The following is an 18075-nucleotide window of genomic DNA, read 5'->3' as shown; positions in this document are numbered from 1 at the left end:
TCATAGCGCACCCAAGTTCCTTCAACAATTCTCATTTGATAGAGTTCTAATGTGAAAATGTTTTTTCAAAGAATATTATTTTCAACATTTCTAGAGTGTTCAATCATTATTCCTTCCCCATCTCAATTTAAATCCTGAGTGGTTTATAAGCCTGACAACTGACATATACAGATTGTTCGTCTGGAGTAGTCTCACACATGCAAAATCTGGCATAGTCAATAAAACACTGTTCTGACTTTTAACTTTGTTTGTAACACAAAATACAAACATCTGGCATTCAGAGGAGGGGGAGGGTGGGGGGGACTCTCTTATTAGGGTTATTCCTGTGCCATGCTGCCTGGTTGACTTTTAGTCACCATGGACTTTAACTTGGCTAGACTACAACCCTACCACCAGGCACATCATTACAGCACCTTTGCCTCCAGTGGAAATACCACATCCTCTAGACAGCCAGATCTTACGCTTGCAAGAACAGCTTTCCCTGCCTTCCTATTCTCATGACAGATTGATTCAAGTCTTCACCAGAGCTGCCACCAAATTAACCATCACAGTGGCCTGGTGCAGCAATTTCTTAGATGCTTAGCATCTCTGAGATGTCTATAATATTCTGCAGGCTTGTACTTCTGTCTCACGTTCAGTATGGGAGACCTTCAGAATCGTTGCCTAAGATAATTCATGCAACCCATCCATTTGTTGGGTATAAGAGAATTAGCTTCGTGAACCTATGTTTGTATATTTTCTCTATAGTATTATTTTTTTCTTTCTCTACATGTTGGATTTTCCTTTTCTTCCCAGAACTTTTGTCTCTTCTACATTTCTTTTTCATTTTCTCACTGCAATAGATATTTTTAAATCCAAGCACAACAGTTAGCCTTTTTCCACCAAGGAAAAAAAATACATTTGGTGGTAATTTATCACAGCAGATACAGATAAAACAGCAAGTACAGATACAGAATATAGAACCCAAACCATGAGTCTGCCTTCTCTTTATAATCAAACAGCCCTCTGATCACTTTAAATATAAACGGAGATGAATAATAATAGCAATTTCTGTATCACATCCAGAATGTGTAGGATTTTTACCTGTTGCCTTCCATCATGAATAGCCAAAACAGACTTTGGAAAACCCAAGCCTCTATTATATGACAAATCTGTGAAAATGGCAGGCTTGTCTCCTTGGGAAGTAGAAGTAATAGACCTTAAAACCAGAGGAAAATTAATAAATTTAATGCTTACCAAGTTTAATAGTTACTTTCATCTTTCATATTATTATGCTGCTCACTCTCATCAAAAAAGTTATTACAGTGGGCCATCGGTAGTGTTTCAAATTACCAATAAATGAAAATATTCTATGTTAGATTTTGTTCAGATCACCTACTTGTTTAGGTTACAATTTGCTTATCAGTGAGATAGGTAATATTTCCATTGCTTTACTCTTAACAGAGAGAAGCATAAAACCCATACTCATTTCTAGAAAAAAAATCTTACGTCAATCAAATGAACTTATTTAATATCTGACAGTTTATAGAGAAAGTCTGAAACCAACTACAAGTTTTCTTTAACACTTACATGCCCAGTTAGGCTAGTTCTCAGTAAATCAAAATGTACAAGTCAGCAACAATACTTGGTCCTGAGTTGGTCATTCGTTCTGGATGCAGGAGATAACTGTATGTTGGGACAATTATTTAAAGGTGAGCCTAAAGCAAAAGTGAAGCCATCGCTGCTCTGGCCCCGCATAGTGCATGATCCGTCGGACTTGGCCCGGCTGCTCTTGATAGTCTTTAACTCTGCATTTTATCTGTGAAAACCACTGTGGCAGAAATAGGCTGGAATGTTTACCTAATACTCTACTTAATACCCAAAGGATGTCAGAATGTGCTACAAGCATAGCTCCTACTTTTTCTCCCTCTGAAAACAGTACTAAACAGGGGCCAGCTGTGAGGGAGGGCAGGCGACTGGTGGGGGGAGGGAGGGTTGACACTTCTTTTGTTTAATATTAATGGACTCTTATAGATTTTTCTAATTTCAGATCATTTATAGGGTTTATTAAAGTCAACTTGATTAAAAAGTAATAATTACTCAAGATGCCAAAAAGTGCATAATGATTTCTGCCTCTGACTTTTCGCGCATTACGGAGCTTTTACTGCTTTTCATGTCAGATGAAACTTTTGGTACCAACATAGATGGGGGTCTGAAAGTTGAGGATGACAATATCTGTTTCTATGCTGTGACTAATGAATGTGTAAAGGTGGACGTGTGGCAGGATTTGGGCATAACAAATGGCCGATGGTGTGATTTCAGGGGGAGAGTATGGACAATTTCAACTGGGGAGTGCGCAGACGTTCTCTGGACAGCCTGGACAAGTGTGATATGCAGATTCTGGAGGAGCGCCAACTTTCAGGAAGCACTCCCAGCCTCAATAAAATGAACCATGAGGACTCCGATGAGTCATCCGAGGAGGAGGACCTCACAGCCAGCCAGATCCTGGAGCACTCAGACCTTGTAAGTATCAGCGCTCCCACTCCAGGAATCGGGAGACTTATTTTTTGTAATTAATACAGGAGTGTAGTTTGTAGTTCCAGCTAAGGAAACTCCATAACTGTTAAGCTAAAATCTGAACTGTCAGGTGGTATCTAATGGATTTTAACTGCCCAATTCTTCTCTGTAGGTTGTAAGTAAAAACAAATGCCAGGGTGTACACTGATGTACCCTGAAAGCCATCGAATCTTGTAAGGCCCAGATTTTTCCCAGATAACTTTTATGATGGTGGAATCTTTTAAAAAAATTCCTCAGATTGCCAGAGTTTCAGGAGATACAGCAAATGTTCTGTAACTGAAAATGCAGGTACTGGCGTTTTAGAGGTATGTGCCATCACAATACTAGATTACCACCTGCTATGTTTAAATAGGATTCAATAACAGTGAAATACAGAAGTTAAAAATAAAACCTATCAACCAACAACTAGAGAACAATGGTTTGGACTCAAAGTAAGGAATAATTAGAGCTTTTAAAGAATGGGAGCTTTATACTATGTTTTATTTCCCTTTCTTTTTAAACAGATCATGAATCTCTCCCCCTCTGAGGAGACCAATCCCATGGAACTTCTCGGCACAGCCTGTGACTCGACCCCCGCTGACCCTCACTCCTTTAACTCCAGAATGGCTAGTTTTGATGCTTCTTTGCCTGATATGAATAATCTGCAGATTTCTGAGGGTTCAAAGGTAAAGAGATTTTGGCTATGATTGTAGTTTCCTTAAAAAAAGAAAACGCTTCTGATTTACTGCACATTCTTATGGGGTCAAAAGTGTAGGAACTGTATCTTTTTCTTTCTTACTTTTTTTGAATAATTGAAGTTCGTGCATCAGAGTCCATATTTTAAAAGTTGAGCAGCCGCCTTCTTGGTTGAAAGAGATTTGATTTGAGGACTTTTTGAAAGGAAACATGTTGCCTGAGCCCTGCTGATAGGTGGCAAAAAAAAATTGGTGTGTGTCTGAGATTGCTGTGCCTGGAAAACTGCTGCTCTTTGTCTTGACTTTTATAAAACAATACGCTAAGTGAGGTGTGGGTGGATGCACGTATTTGGGGACATTTTTTCCTGCGTAGGAAACAATTATACAATTTGTACGTTGATTCGAAGCTCGCCTCTTGGCATACTATAGGCATTTTTAGTGTCAATCACGGTTACTATGCCAGATTCACACAAAACTCTTCTAGCTAGACTCTCTGAGGAGAAAAGTAACTAATGGACGTAGTTTTCTTATTGAAAAGAGTTTTCTTTTAAAAAATTCTAACAGTGTGTATTTCATTTAAAGTTTATTCAATTAAAATATCCAGAAAATATCCTGTCTCTAAAGCTATCCATTCACATGCTGTGCCCACATGTCTGGCCATGAGTTTAAAATTTTACTTCCCGACGGCAGAAATACCAAATGAATCTATGGTTAGGCTAGTTGTTAGGGTAAAATAAAGCATTCTTTATCCTGAGCATGGTTGTGGAGGTATAAGTTTGAAAGAGAAAGTAAAATAGAAGAAATATTTATAAAAGTATGTGACTTCTGACATTTCTAAGGGAAAAATATAATGTTGGCCATTTTGTATTCTTTTACGATGTACTAAAAATAGAACAGAAATCTGGACAAATCTATGGACTTTAAGCTGAGGACAAACGTCAAGTTGCAATTACCTAAAAATACTGAAGCTTAAATAAGAACCATTTCTAAAATTACCCATGGGAAAGGGACTGTGCTTAGGATTCTTGGAGTTAGCAAAGTACTTTCTTAGCAAAAAAAATAAAAAAATAAAAACTTATCTAGGTTAAAATGCCAGAATCCTAAGATTAAAAAATTAAATTTCATGGAAAAACATCACAAAATATATGTGAAGTTATTATCATTTGATATTTCTAAGAATTAATGTAGTCATTGTCTCCTTTTTCCATTTTGAATGCTAAAATATATTTATTTCTCAGATAAAGTACAGCCTAAGGAAATCATCTAATCCTACCAAAGAAAGGTTGGATCTCATTTCTGAAGTGCTATTCCTGTCTTTTACATCAGCTGGGCTTCGGCAATGCTTGATGTATCTGTGAAGTTAGAAAAAGTAAAGAAACTTTTACAAGAACTCAGCCTTCCCCTGATAGAGTAAGCTTGTGTGTACCAGTCACCAATGGCCAGCCTCATTAGCACCGCTGTAGTTTTAAGAAGGAGAAAGCAGATACAGATGAGCTTCTAAAACTCGGTATTTACCAGAAATTCCTCCAAAGACATGAGATAACTCATTTCTTTAATATGTCTTTAACTTTCCTTTTGATTTTCCCTATTAGTTCTAGATTCAAAATACTAAATATATACCAAGTGAGCAGCCAGATGTTAACCAGTGATAAAGCTCTAATTCACATACACTTCTGTTTTGCCTTGAGTTTTGCTTTTAAGAAAATGACTCACGGAACATGTACATGTATTTTCTTCCCCTCTTCTGATGTGTAACCCAGTTGCCTTCCTTCCTCTCCTGAAGAACAATCAGTCCTCCGCTGATTTCCCTTGGCCCAGGCCCAAGCCCAGCCTCTTTGCATTTTACTTGCTAAGTCTCTTTCCTGCCTCTGACTCGTCCCAATTCTGCCTGGCCTGCAGCCCTCTCATTTTACTGCTTATTCCACATTTTGTAGCAGGGTAAGAGCAGACGCTCCTGTCTGTTATCTTCTAGGGCTTTAGCATGTGTGTAAATGGATCTTAGGGGAGCCCCAATATGGAAACATCTAGCAACCCACAAGCTCAGCAGAGGACTCTGGAACTGCTGTGTCAGGCACTGATGATTGTAAACTCTAGTTTCCATTGGTAAAGGGGTTCTGTGCTGGAGAATTAACTCTGGATAGCCTTGCTTTCAAGGGGCTGGAGTTGTACACTGGAGGGAGTAATCAATCCAAATATGTTGTCTGTGTCAGCTCTGACTGTGATTCTCAGTCTGATATTAGGCAAGTCCCTTTGCTAGGTGGAACATCATGTCCTCATCTGTAAAATGTGGAGGCTGGACCCAGGGTCTTGATGGTCTTTTCCAAGGTTAGCATTTATACCCCACAAACATGAGTCAAATATGATAAGTTACGGAGAGCCCCTGTGGGGACTCTTGCAAAAAAAAGACTGAAAAGAAGATAAATAACAGTACTTCGAAGAATTCCTGAATCCAGTCTAGAAACTGATTGTATTATGGCTAGAAAATAAATGCCCCCATTTCTATCACTGTCAGCATTTCAGTCCTTTATTTTCTGTTCTTCAAATGAACAAACTATCTTGTATATATTCTCACACGTCTGGGGTTCTTTTCTCTTTTTATCTTCCAGGCGGAAGCTGCCCGGGAAGAGGAGGACACCACTGGGCATGAAGATGATCTTTCTGGTTCCATCAATGAACTCCCAGCAACTTTTGAATGCAGTGACAGCTTTAGCCTGGACATGACTGAGGCAGAGGAAAAAAGCAACAGAGCTCTGGACCAGTTTACGCTTGCAAGGTAACAGGGCCCAGGGGGGAAGTGAGTGGTGTGAGTGGCACTGGACCAGTTGACGCTTGCAAGATAACAGGGCCCCATGTGGGAAGTGAGGAGTGCGAGTGCCACTTTGTATTTGTATTGCATCTGCACTAAAGTTAAATGTCCCTCTTGCAATGCTGGGATATCCTAGTTGACAGAGTCCTTCAGCTGAGTTAGACTCACTCAACTCCATTGCAGGGCCTCATGTAAAACCAAGATAAGATGCCTAAGGCATAAACCAACATGAAATCCAAAGAAGAGTCTGGGGACATGGTCCAGACCTTGTAAGCTTGAAGCAAGATTTGGCAAGCCCTAGAAACAAGTTAAAAGACCAGAACAAGAGGCTCTTTAATACCCCAAAATACTCTTTCTGAAGTGGGTGTCTTTTGGCTGGGCTGATATTTCTGAGACTTGTAAGATATACAAATAGAAAGAAAATGTGAAGAGGAATAGTTATCACCATAGGTTACACCAGTGTTTTTCGACCTTTTTGATCTCTTGGCACACTAGAACCTATAGTTAAATTTTTGTGACACACTTAAAATATATTCATCCCCCCAAAAAAGAGTTAAAAGAAAGAATATACTTATCGTGCTTTGAACTTCTTTTGAAAATAATTTAATTAATTACATTTTAAAATTTTCACAGCATACCTAAGATCCTCTCATGGCACAGCAGGTGCTGCAGCACACCAGTTGAAAATCACGGGGTTAGACTAATGCAGCATCTACAATAAGTCACAAATAATGCTACGGAATTACTTCAGGGGAAGTCAAGATTCTAAAATTACTCTCCTGAAAGTTAACAATAAGAGCCCAGTACGAGCTCTGACATGGCTAGACAAAGGCCTTCTCTTACAGGGAGCAATACCTCTCTATCAGAGAAAAAGGCTAATATCTCAAGAAGAATTGGACTTTTTACGTTTTATTGTTTGTCTCTCCTTTCTTCCTACATCTCTCTCTTACTGTCTAACCTCTTCTTGGCCTTCCTCTCCTCCCTCTACCTCAGTCTTCTGGGCATTTATGTGTATACATCCATGAGTACTCTCCCTCCCAAAAGGAAAAATTAGAAGATTCAGATTTTTATTATAATTTTTTGCAAGGAAAAATGAAGAGGAATGAAAGTGCCCAAGCACAGGAACTAATGCTCACTTCATCTAGGGCCATAGCCTCTGGGAAAGTGGGAGACTCTTGCTGAAGGCTGAAAGAGGTATGGAGTCTGCAGAGAGATCAGAAATGGAGGAATCAGATATTCTGGAGATGAAAATTCTATTTCCTAGAATTGAAGAAGAATCTCAGTAACCTCTGAATGAAAGCCTAGTCCCCAGAGCAACGGCAGAGGCCTGCCTCATCATGTGACACTCAGGGTTAGAATCTGTGCACCCTGGTAAAGGGATGAGATGGACGTTATTTCTTGACATGGTTGTTTTCATTTCTTCCAGCTTCGGAGAAGGCGACAGGGGAGTCTCCCCGCCTCCCTCGCCCTTCTTCTCGGCGATTCTTGCCGCCTTCCAGCCCACAGCCTGTGACGACGCTGAGGAGGCCTGGCGCAGCCACATCAACCAGCTCATGTGCGATGCAGACGGCTCCTGCGCTGTGTACACCTTCCACGTGTTCTCCTCCCTGTTCAAGGTACGGTGCTCACTGCAGGTTCAGAGCCAAGTGCAGTGAGGAGCTTGTGGAGCAGCCAGGTGGCTTCTCGTTTAAGGAGGAGTTGTTTTGTTTTGAGATTGTACTATTTTCTCCTGCAGACACCCCTGAAATTTTCTCTGTCTTTAAAATTTCATTTTTCCAATCTTAATCTCCTTAACCTTCTCAAGGTGGTATTGTGAAGATGTTCAAGGTGAAGGATTTAGGCTGCCATGAAATCCTTCATTTCTGCCATTTGGGCCTTTGTTGACGCCATCCATCCTAAACAGCCATGACCCCACTAAGGGGTATCTTCTGCCAAGCCTGTCCTCCATCCGGTCTTTTGTTTGTCTTTTTTCTTCATTATTTGTGCCTGGCCTTCCCTGTCTTTTATCTTCTCCTGCTCCCACCCAATAAATTCCTTAACCTGCCAACTCTTGCTTTCTCCTTTTAGTTGCTTTTGAACAGAGATAAAGGGCCAATCTTGGTGGTGTAGCAGGGTCGCTGTGCATTGCGGATTTTCTTTTATGATATAGGAAAATGCCTCCTACCTAATAGCCCTTAAGAATCAGGCCAATCTAACAGCTACCTCTTCTGTGTGAACCATAGCCCACCCACAGTCCATGCAGTGTCTTTGTGCAAATTGTCATAAATATCCTCTCCTCCAGGGGGATGCAGTACCACACATGGCCAGCAGAGTGCAGGTTGGGTTTCAGCCAGACTTCTGGTATCTTGCACACTCAATTCTCTGTGGAAGCCTTGTGTGCAGACACCTTAAATTTCACTCGTTACCCCCATAACACACTTACAATGAGTGCTGACTTAAGTATGTGTAGGGAGTGCGACTTCCAATTGCTGGATGAAAGTTTAATTTTATTCCTGCCTGTTGTTGGTCATGAGAATTCCCATTAGTTTCTCTGTCCATCTTGCTGTAAATGTTTACCCTGCAAATTTCATCAAGTAACTGGCAAGGGCTGTGAGGCGGCAAAAGATACAAACATGCCTTATTATGAAGAAACACCCAGAACTGGGGGCTGAGGTTGAAGAAGATCCTATGTAAATGGCAATGGTGGGAGTAATATAGCTGTGAAACCACGAGAATGAGGTTGTAGGGGAGGGTTTGTTGATGTGGAAACATGATTACCACAGTTATAACTAAGAGAAAGGTAGTTTAAAAAATGCATTATGTGGTGTTCCTTTTTCTTGAAATGCTTATAAAATAATGAAAATTATACAGGAGAGTTTCCTTATATCTTCGCAGGGGTGATGAGATTTGGGGTGTCTTTTATTTCCATCTTTGTACTTTCTTTCAATTTCCTGTTTTCCTATAATGGAAATTATTTTCCCTCAGCATTTTCTTTAAACTTATTTTTAATAACTCATTAAACAGAACTGACAATACAAGGGGGAAAAGGAAAGAAGGTATCTCGTTCCAGTTTTGAATAGCCTTGAATAATGGATGAACAAATAAATGGCCTGACCAGTTAGAATCTAGTTAAACTTGTGTAGATGCCGAGTTCTGTTGAGGATGTCATGAGACAGGGACAATAATTTGGTGCAACTGAGGGAAGGGGGCCTGTAATCAGCTGCAGGAAGAGCCATGGCAGAAGGGAAAGGCAGAAAGAAAATGAAAAAGAATTATTTCTAAAGTGCAAAACTTTAGTGATAGTCTGCTTTAAAAGTTCAATCTGACTTAATGCTAAAGCCAGATTGAACTTTTAAAGCAAACTTCTACTAAAGTGGGCACAGTGGCTCACACCTGTAATCCTAGCACTCTGGGAGGCCATGGTAGGTGGATAGCTTGAGCTCAGGAGTTTAAGACCAGCCTAAGCAAGAGTGACATCCCATCTCTACTAACAAATTAGCCAGTCATTGTGGTGGGCACATGTAGTCCCAGCCGCTCAAGAGGCTGAGGCATAGCTGGGCGCTGTGGCTCATGCCTGTAATCCCAGCATTTGGGAGGCTGAGGTGGGTGGATTGCCTGAGCTCACAAGTTCAAGACTAGCCTGAGCAAGAGTGAGACCCCCATCTCTAAAAATAGCTGGGCATTGTGGTGGGTGCCTGTAGTCCCAGCTACTTGGGAGGCTAGGGCAAGAGAATTGCCCAAGAGTTTGAGGTTGCTGTGAGCTGTGATGCCATGGCACTCTACCGAGAGTGACAGAATGCAAAATTAAAATTATGTCCCTCTTAAGTGAGTTAAGAAATCTTGGAGACTAGGAGACCCCATAAGTAAAACTATGTTAAAACATCATTTCAGCATTTCAGTAGTCAAATGTCCCTTAACTCAGGTCTGCTCTGAGATAAATGGCTTTATAGCATGGTTGCTGTGCACTGTAGATTTCTTTTTATAGTATGAGAAAGTGCCTCCTACTTAGTAGCCCTTCAAAATCAGTCCAGTCTAACTAACTGCCTCTCTAAGTTTACTTATTAATCTGTTATTCTAGTGAGGAAAAAGTTGAACAAAATTAAAATCGTGTACTTTAAATAATTTCAAATTCAGGAAGACAAATATTTTAGTAATATGAAAGTAAACTCTGTTTTTGAGCATGGGGGCCCTTCTTATAATCCATTTGCGGAGAATTATTCATCAGTAGTGCTGATAGCTATAGTTTCTCACTTGCTGTCTTATTAGCTGGACTCTCTCTCAACTCTTTAAATGTTAGTGAAACCTACTAGAAAGTTGAGTGGACACTTTGAGGTCATGTCTGGGATTCATTTAGGACTGGAGGAGGTGTGAGGTTTAAATCAGAAAACAGTTGGCTGCTAAAAGATAAGAATTCCAGAAACACTTTAGCATTAAGCCAGATTGAACTTTTAAAGCAAACTACCAGACACTACTTGAGGTAAATTGAATGTTAAGGATTCAGAAACAAAGTAACTTATTTTGTTTTGAAAGCTATTTTTAAATAATCATTAATAATACATATTTAAGTTTGGCTGTTGCAGTCATTTTCTCTTATTACAGTTACCTAATTACTCAGCCTTAATTTGACTGTTCTGAGCAACGCTGTCTCTCTGCCTAAAATAGTCATCTCCCCTTGTTCCTGCTTCCCACTCCCCATTGTAGTCAAAGGGCTGCGTGGGCATCACTTTGGTGACCACAGCCGCCGCCTTCTTCTTTCTCCCTTCCCCGTTGCCTCAGATCCTTGTACTCCCATGTGTGAGGCTTCTCTCGCTATAATCACCTGTTGAGGTGTCCCTCTCCCTTGAAGAGGGCAGGTAACAGTGCCTTGCTCACCTTGATTTCCCAGCAGCTGACACAGTTGCTAACATAAAATAGGTCCTCAGAAAATGTAAGAAGTATGAATGGAAACCTTAAACGTACAGCTTCTGGTTACATGCCACTAGACCAGCAGGTTCATTACCAATAGTGGCAGGTCAGACCTGGCCCAGAGCGGGAGCCACCACTCAGTCTGACTTCCTCTCCGACCTTCCCAGGTATGCAGGTAACATGAAGAAAGCAGAAGGAGACCCCAACTTCACCCTCCACCCCGTTGGTGCCCAGCAACCCACTAGTTGAGATGTGGGAGCAAAGAGTTGTATGAGATGATGGGTTCTGGGGGAAAAACAGTATGTGGAGGTCAGAATAGCCTTTAGAGTTAAACCTACCTAGTTTCAAATCCCAGTTCTGGCCAGTGATTAGGTTGGGGACGGTCCTTAAATTTCCCAAGTCTCAGTGTCCTCCATTGTACAAGTAAAAATAGTATCTGTAAATTTTATCTTTTCAAAGACAGCTCATGTCGAGAAACAACTCAGGCTATGCATCTGGTAGGCAGGCAGCACGTGCTGGCTGTTCCTCATGGTCACTGGCATGTGCTCCGTGGCCATGACCCCTCCACAGAGTCTGGTCCATCTGGTGAGAGCCCAGGAACAGCTCCCCTCCCCCATCCTCCCAGAGAGTTGGAGCCTTACCTGAGAGCTCTGGGGCACCTCCCCTGAGAACGCTCTAGCCATTTCTGAGAGTGACACTCAGATCACAGGAGACACACCTTACTCACCAGAGCTTAAGTTCCAAATGGTAAAACTGTGGCTAAAGGAGTGGAAAGGCCTCAGACATTGTATTCAGTGTCTTTTGTGTAGACAGACGACCTCTTGTCCCAAGAAGAGCTGAGATGATGCTTTTTCATCTGGTGACAGTTAACTCTCTAAGATACTCCTTTCACCACTCCAGTGAAGAAATAGGTTCGGTTTTCACTGCAACCACTGTCCAGAGAGCAAAGCATCTGGGGCAGGGGGAGAAGAAAGCACTAAAAACTGAACTGCAACACCAGCCGACAGGTGGGGCTGGGCATGGGCCTGTGGGGACTCAATTGGATTTGAATTATGTTTTCATTAGTGTATTACATCAATCACCTATGGAGCTATCTGTAATAATAATAATAATTTCTAAAAATATATACCTCCTTTTCACTGTTTAATATTACATTTAGCCTTAAGAACTTTCTTAACCCCCATCAAATACTATGTAACTGAAAGTAATACCGAAGCAAACTGGGTGTCCATAAAATACGCTGGAAATGAAATACATTTCACAAACCACTTGTTATTTCCTCACCATGTCTAATGTTTTATACATTTTCCTGAAAGTATGAACGCCACACTTTCCAGTGTTTGGTTGGATTTTGAAAGAGGCAGGGAGGAGGTAATTGCAAAAAGAATTTGGTTTTTAATCCAAGAAAATGGTTTTTGTTGATCCAGTATTGATGTCTTCGAGTATCTCGGTTACTGCGTTTTCTGGTTGTTACTCGTGTGTGATATCATCATCATCATCACGCAGTGTCTCCACACGACATGGAATTCAGGAGAAGACCAAACTGAATTTCTATCCCCTACATGTCACCTGTCTAAATGTGGCTCTGAAGTTCCCTGACAGATCTAATGAAAAATAAACCGAGAGCTTACCTCATGCTTAGGCAACCTGGAAAGAATCTCAAACCATCTGGGGACCTGAATCCTAGTCCCAGCTCTGCCACTCAACTAGCTGGGCCATGGTAGACATGGAATTTCAAGTTTCTTTCAGCTTTTACATTATTGATTAGGAGCTATTTATTTAATTGCACATAAAAAACAATCTAATGCTATAGAGATATGTGTGTGTTGTATATATACTAGCAAAATTCTCAGATACAGTAAATGAAAAATATGCAACGTAGCTGGCATTTTTCTAATGTAATTTATAAAGAATCAAAAGCCTGCTGTTAGGGGGCATGCTAGCTTCCCCTGTGTAAAACAGATAGTATTTTTCACGGATTCAGTTTAACAACCCAAAAGGCATAACATCTCTTTGGAGAGAGCCAATGGCTAGGACTGGAATTATTTTATTGTTAAATATTTCATTCTTTTCTTTAAAGGCATTGTGTGCTGGAAGTTCAGGGGGTAAAACTGTCCTCCTTTTGGCACTCTTGTAGGCGTAGTGATCAGATTTCTCCCAATAAAGACAATAGCAACTTTTTTTTTTTTTTTAGAGACAGAGTCTCACTATGTTGCCATCAGTAGAGCACTGTGGTGTCACAGCTCACAGCAACCTCAAACTCTTGGGCTTACGCAATTCTCTTGCCTCAGCCTCCCAAGAAATGGGGACTACAGGCGCCCGCCCACCACAAGACTGGCTATTTTTTTGTTGTAGTTGTCATTGTTGTTTGGCAGCCTGGGCCAGGTTCGAACCTGCCAGTCTGGGTGCATGTGGCCAGCACTGTAACCACTATGCTAAGGGTGCCAAGCCAAGTATAATAACTTTTAGGAGACACTATAGATTTATGGAAGGACAGTGAACTTTGTAGTCAAGTCCATCTTCACTCATTCCCTTACTAGTTGTATGGCCATAAGCAAGTCATTTAACCTCTCTTAACCTTGGTTATTTCGTCTGGTTGAGAGGACTAAGGACCTGACGTCTAGTAAGCTCTACAACAGAATTTGGCTTGGTTCAGACACTTGACCAAATGTGCCCTCAGAGGAAGATACTGTCCTAGGTCCCAACGCTGCATTCACTGCTTTATTCAGTGGAGGTCTAACTGGTACTATTTCTGTGCCCTGGCTCAAGGCGCTCTGATCTTGGGAAAGAGGGGTTACCTCTCTTGACCTTTTTTGTCTTATCTACATTAGAATAATCTCAGGAACTTCTCACTGGTCTGATTAACAAGCAAAGAGGACTCAAGCTGCTGGTTGGCACCAACTACAAGCAAAAATAAAAGCAGTATTTATCAAAAAGTTTATAGAGGCCAAGCATTCCTAATCTGAGAATCTGAAATCCAAAATGCTCCAAAAATATGAAATGTTTTGAGGGCAAACATGACATTTTAGGCTTCCGATTTTCAAGTTGGGGACATTCAACTGGTTATATATCTGCAAATATTCCAAAATATGAAAAAAATCAAGATCTGAAATACTTCTGCTCCCAAGCATTTCAGATAAGGGATACTCAACCTGTATACCCACCTTGGGAAATGACATTTTAGGGAGCAACATCAGCCACACCAAGTGACTACTTAGTTGATTTAACATAAACATTCATTCTGCTACCCCTGCGACCCATAGGAACCATGCTCATTTGCTATTTTAATAGAGATTAAAAAATAGTTTTTTCTATTAGTGACATATTTTTGAAAATTGCTGAGAGTAGATTTTTAAGTGTTTGCACCACCAAAAAATGGTGTGTGAGAAGATGCATGTTTATTAGCTCAATGTTAGCCATTCCATAATGGCTTCAAAACATGTTTACACAATTTTTATTTATCAAGTAGAAAAAAATCAAATAATTTTTTTTAAAAGAAGCTCTCCCTCCACGCCCCCCCCAAAAATTTTAGTACGTGAGTTAAACTTGGCCTTTACAAATTTCACTTCAATGTTCTGCCTTGCAGAATATTCAGAAAAGGTTCTGCTTCCTAACCTGTGATGCTGCCAGTTACCTTGGCGATAACCTCCGGGGAATCGGATCCAAATTTGTCAGCTCTTCCCAGATGCTCACCTCCTGCTCTGAATGCCCGACGCTTTTTGTGGATGCTGAAACTGTGAGTATCCCAGTCCTGCTCAGGCAGCAAAAAGCCTGCCCATCTTACTGTATAGAACTTCACGCAGCATGCTCCTGTTGTGGTTTGTTTTAAAGATACCTTCAATGTTGTGGGCAGCACTGTGTTGTGATGTGACTCCCAGAGGCCTCTGGGTGTGCAGAGTAATTACATTTACATTGCCAGCCCAGGCTGCAGCAAGGCCATCGGGGAATTGGGAGTAAGTTCCACCCTCGTGTTCCAGCTGCATCCTTGACACCTCTCTCTGCTGACTCTGACAGCTGTGCATATGTGGTCAGCTAGCCCCCTGGAGCTAACCTAGCCTACAATTTCAGGGCACAATTCTCATCATTTTCTCTACCACAAGTCTCAAACAGAGACTCACTCACCGCCTTCTAGATTCACCCAGCCCAAACTACAATGGTGAGTATAAAGAATAATTAACACAGTCACTGGCCAATGGTTGAATCTTGGCTTTATCACTGTAACAACCCTGAGAGACTGACAAGCTCTCTGAGGGCAGAGGTTGTGTTCCCTTTCTTCACATCCCACATCATGTCACAGAAACATCACAGATTCTCAATAACTTCCAAGGTTCAGATCCAGTGAGCCTGTGCTTTGATTCTAACAATCCCTAGACTCTAGGCCCTAGAGGGTCAGTCTTTCCAAGAACCTGATCGTTGTTGTCTTGCACTAAGGAATATAATATGAAAAACTGTTCTATCTTAGATGATTTAAGGTACAGATTAAGCAATAATTTGAAAGTCTCTTTGGAGGTCTGTCTTCACACTACTTAAAGTATTAATAAATGGATACCATATCTTAATGTGAGCATCTATGGAATACTTGGTAAGGCTCGTCTGCCTATACTCATACGGGAAAAAGATGGTTTCATAGGAGGCTTGGATTAGCAAGCTGGCATTGCAGTTACAGCTGACAGTGGAAGAAAATCCCACATTTCACAGTGTATTAAAATGGGTGCCATTATGCTCCTTTATATTACTTCTGAATATACTTCTCCTTTCTATCTGTGTAGCCATGCCCTCATGTTGATCTCTCTCAGGTGGTTTTAATACAAATTATTTTCCTGTCTTTAGCTCCTTTCTTGTGGACTTCTGGACAAGCTCAAGTTCAGTGTTCTAGAACTGCAAGAATATTTGGATACCTACAACAACAGAAAAGAGGCCACTCTCTCAGTAAGCTTTTGTGTTTCTGTGCGTGTGCTTTCAGTTAAAATCAAACAAACCCAACCACCCTGGGAGGTGCTGTGATTAACCCAAGGTAGTTTCTTCAGAGAGTAGAAGACATACTTCATTTTTCCCTCTGATAAGGATCACAATTTCAATTTAATAGTGGTAGAACTGTATGTAATTTTGATTATGTTAAAAATGGTCTCTACAAACAAGAAGTTTTTCAGCTGTTTAGCCTGAGAATGCCCCAACAAAGAAATTGGAAGAAATGGTTATCTGCTTACTATGTCGCTTGATCAGTATTACAACTTTTCTTTCTTGGAGATGTGAAATAATTGATTACTTCCTTCCAGTTAACCTCACCCAGAACTGGCTCTGGTGGATCTTGCCTCTGTCCTCTTCTGACCCACTCCTGGGGCTTTCTCTTAACCCTACGGTTTTTCTTGTCCCTGGGTTTTTCTTTTCCTTTCCCTTCACAGATCTACGTTAGGGATGTCCAACCCGTGGCCTACAGGGCCATGCAGCCCAGCACAGCTATGAACGTGGCCCGACGCAAAATCATAAGCTTACTTAAAACATTATGGGATTTTTTTTGTGTGATCTTTTTGGTGGAACTCAATTGCACAGCTCTCGAGTATGAACTTTGTAGACAACAATGTTGTGTCACGATGTCATGTAAGATAAATATACGGGCGCTCTTACTATTTGTATGCGCGCGTGGCTGCAGTTTTGCAGTGGTGTGTGGCTTCCAGTGTGTTATCTTCCAAGCACAGACGGGCAAATTGACACCATCGGGTGTGATATGTGCTCGTGGTGACTTGGTGAAGCTCAATTACGTTTCACCCTACCATTTCAACATAAGGTGCTTAATGTAATTTAGAAGTCAGGTAAGCATTCTTATTTGACTTTTAAGGCACTTCTACACCTTGGTGGCACCTCACACATCTCAGACCGCACTTTATAATCAGCCTCTGCCTCGCCCTACTTTGGCAACTGAGATATGGAAGGGCCCAAATCTTGGTTTCTACTTTCCTATCAATTATTTTTTACAAGAAAGTAAATATACTCCCTTATCTATTATTATATTTTTAATTTCAGCATGGCTTCCACAATGTCTCAAAAGATATCAGAACTCATAAAAAGAAAACTTACAGATGAAAGAAGATTGCTCAGTGAAAAGTAGACAGATGACTACTTTTTTACCCAGGCCAATAGTTAGGCACTCTGCTTTTTTTTAAATTTCAGATTAATATGAGGGTACAAATAATTAGGTTACAATGTTTGTATTTATTAGGTAAGGTCCCTCTTGTAATTGTGTCCTGCACCCAGGAGGTGTGCCATATACCCCTACATTGTGCCCATTAGGTGGGAGCACACCAAATGCCATTCTGCTTAATCGGTGGGGAATTTTTCTGCAATCTTTCAAAGATTATAATTTGAAAAGGGATTATGTGCAGAAACATGCTGCCAAATTCAATGCACATGAAGGATTGTGTCATAAGATCAAAATAGCAGAACTGAAAAAAAGTCTGTCTTCTCAACAAAAAATGTTTTAAAAGTTACAATTCAGGCTCAGCGCCCGTAGCATAGTGGTTACAGTGCTGGCCACGTACACTGAGGCTGGCAATTTCAAACCCAGCCCAGGCCAGCTAAACAACAATGACAACTGCAACAAAAAAATAGCCAGGTATTGTGGTCCCAGCTACTTGGGAAGCTGAGGCAAGAGAATCCCTTAAGCCCAAGAGTTTGAGATTGCTGTGAGCTGTGACGTCACAGCACTCTACCAAGGGTGACATACTGAGACTGTCTCCAAAAAAAAAAGTTACAATTCACAGGGATTCCATTGTAATAGCTAGCTATGTGGTAGCATATTTAATAGCAAAAATATCAAAACCTCGGGGCGGTGCCCATGCCTTAAAAGGGTAAGGTGCCAGCCCCATATGCTGGAGGTGGCAGGTTCAAACCCAACCCCAGCCCAAAAAAAAAAAAAAATCAAAACCATTTACTGGATAGTGAGTTTATTACGAAATGTTTGGCCCTCAGAATGGGAAAAGATATTTGCAGGTTATGTCTCCGACAAAGGTTTAATAACCAGAATCCACAGAGAACTCAAACGTATTAGCAAGAAAAGAACAAGTGATCCCATCTCAGGGTGGGCAAGGGACTTGAAGAGAAACTTATCTGAAGAAGACAGGCGCACGGCCTACAGACATATGAAAAAATGCTCATCAT

General features: G+C 41.0%; 1 protein-coding gene across 1 annotated transcript in view; it reads left to right on the top strand.

Annotated features, from left to right (window-relative positions):
• FRY (FRY microtubule binding protein) overlaps positions 1 to 18075 on the top strand; it is a 251083-nt gene that overhangs the window by 209956 nt on the left and 23052 nt on the right. The window contains exons 52-57 of the mRNA XM_003797632.2: positions 2302 to 2502; positions 3060 to 3221; positions 5837 to 6003; positions 7463 to 7652; positions 14507 to 14656; positions 15751 to 15849. Coding sequence (XP_003797680.1) covers positions 2302 to 2502; positions 3060 to 3221; positions 5837 to 6003; positions 7463 to 7652; positions 14507 to 14656; positions 15751 to 15849 — 969 coding nt within the window. The remainder of the gene's footprint in view (positions 1 to 2301; positions 2503 to 3059; positions 3222 to 5836; positions 6004 to 7462; positions 7653 to 14506; positions 14657 to 15750; positions 15850 to 18075) is intronic.

Source organism: Otolemur garnettii, unplaced genomic scaffold (assembly GCF_000181295.1).
Source record: "Otolemur garnettii isolate 467f Iridium unplaced genomic scaffold, OtoGar3 scaffold00120, whole genome shotgun sequence".
NCBI classification, from domain to species: domain Eukaryota; kingdom Metazoa; phylum Chordata; class Mammalia; order Primates; family Galagidae; genus Otolemur; species Otolemur garnettii.
Note: the sequence above shows the minus strand (reverse complement) of the source record. Positions and strands in the feature narration are given on the sequence as shown.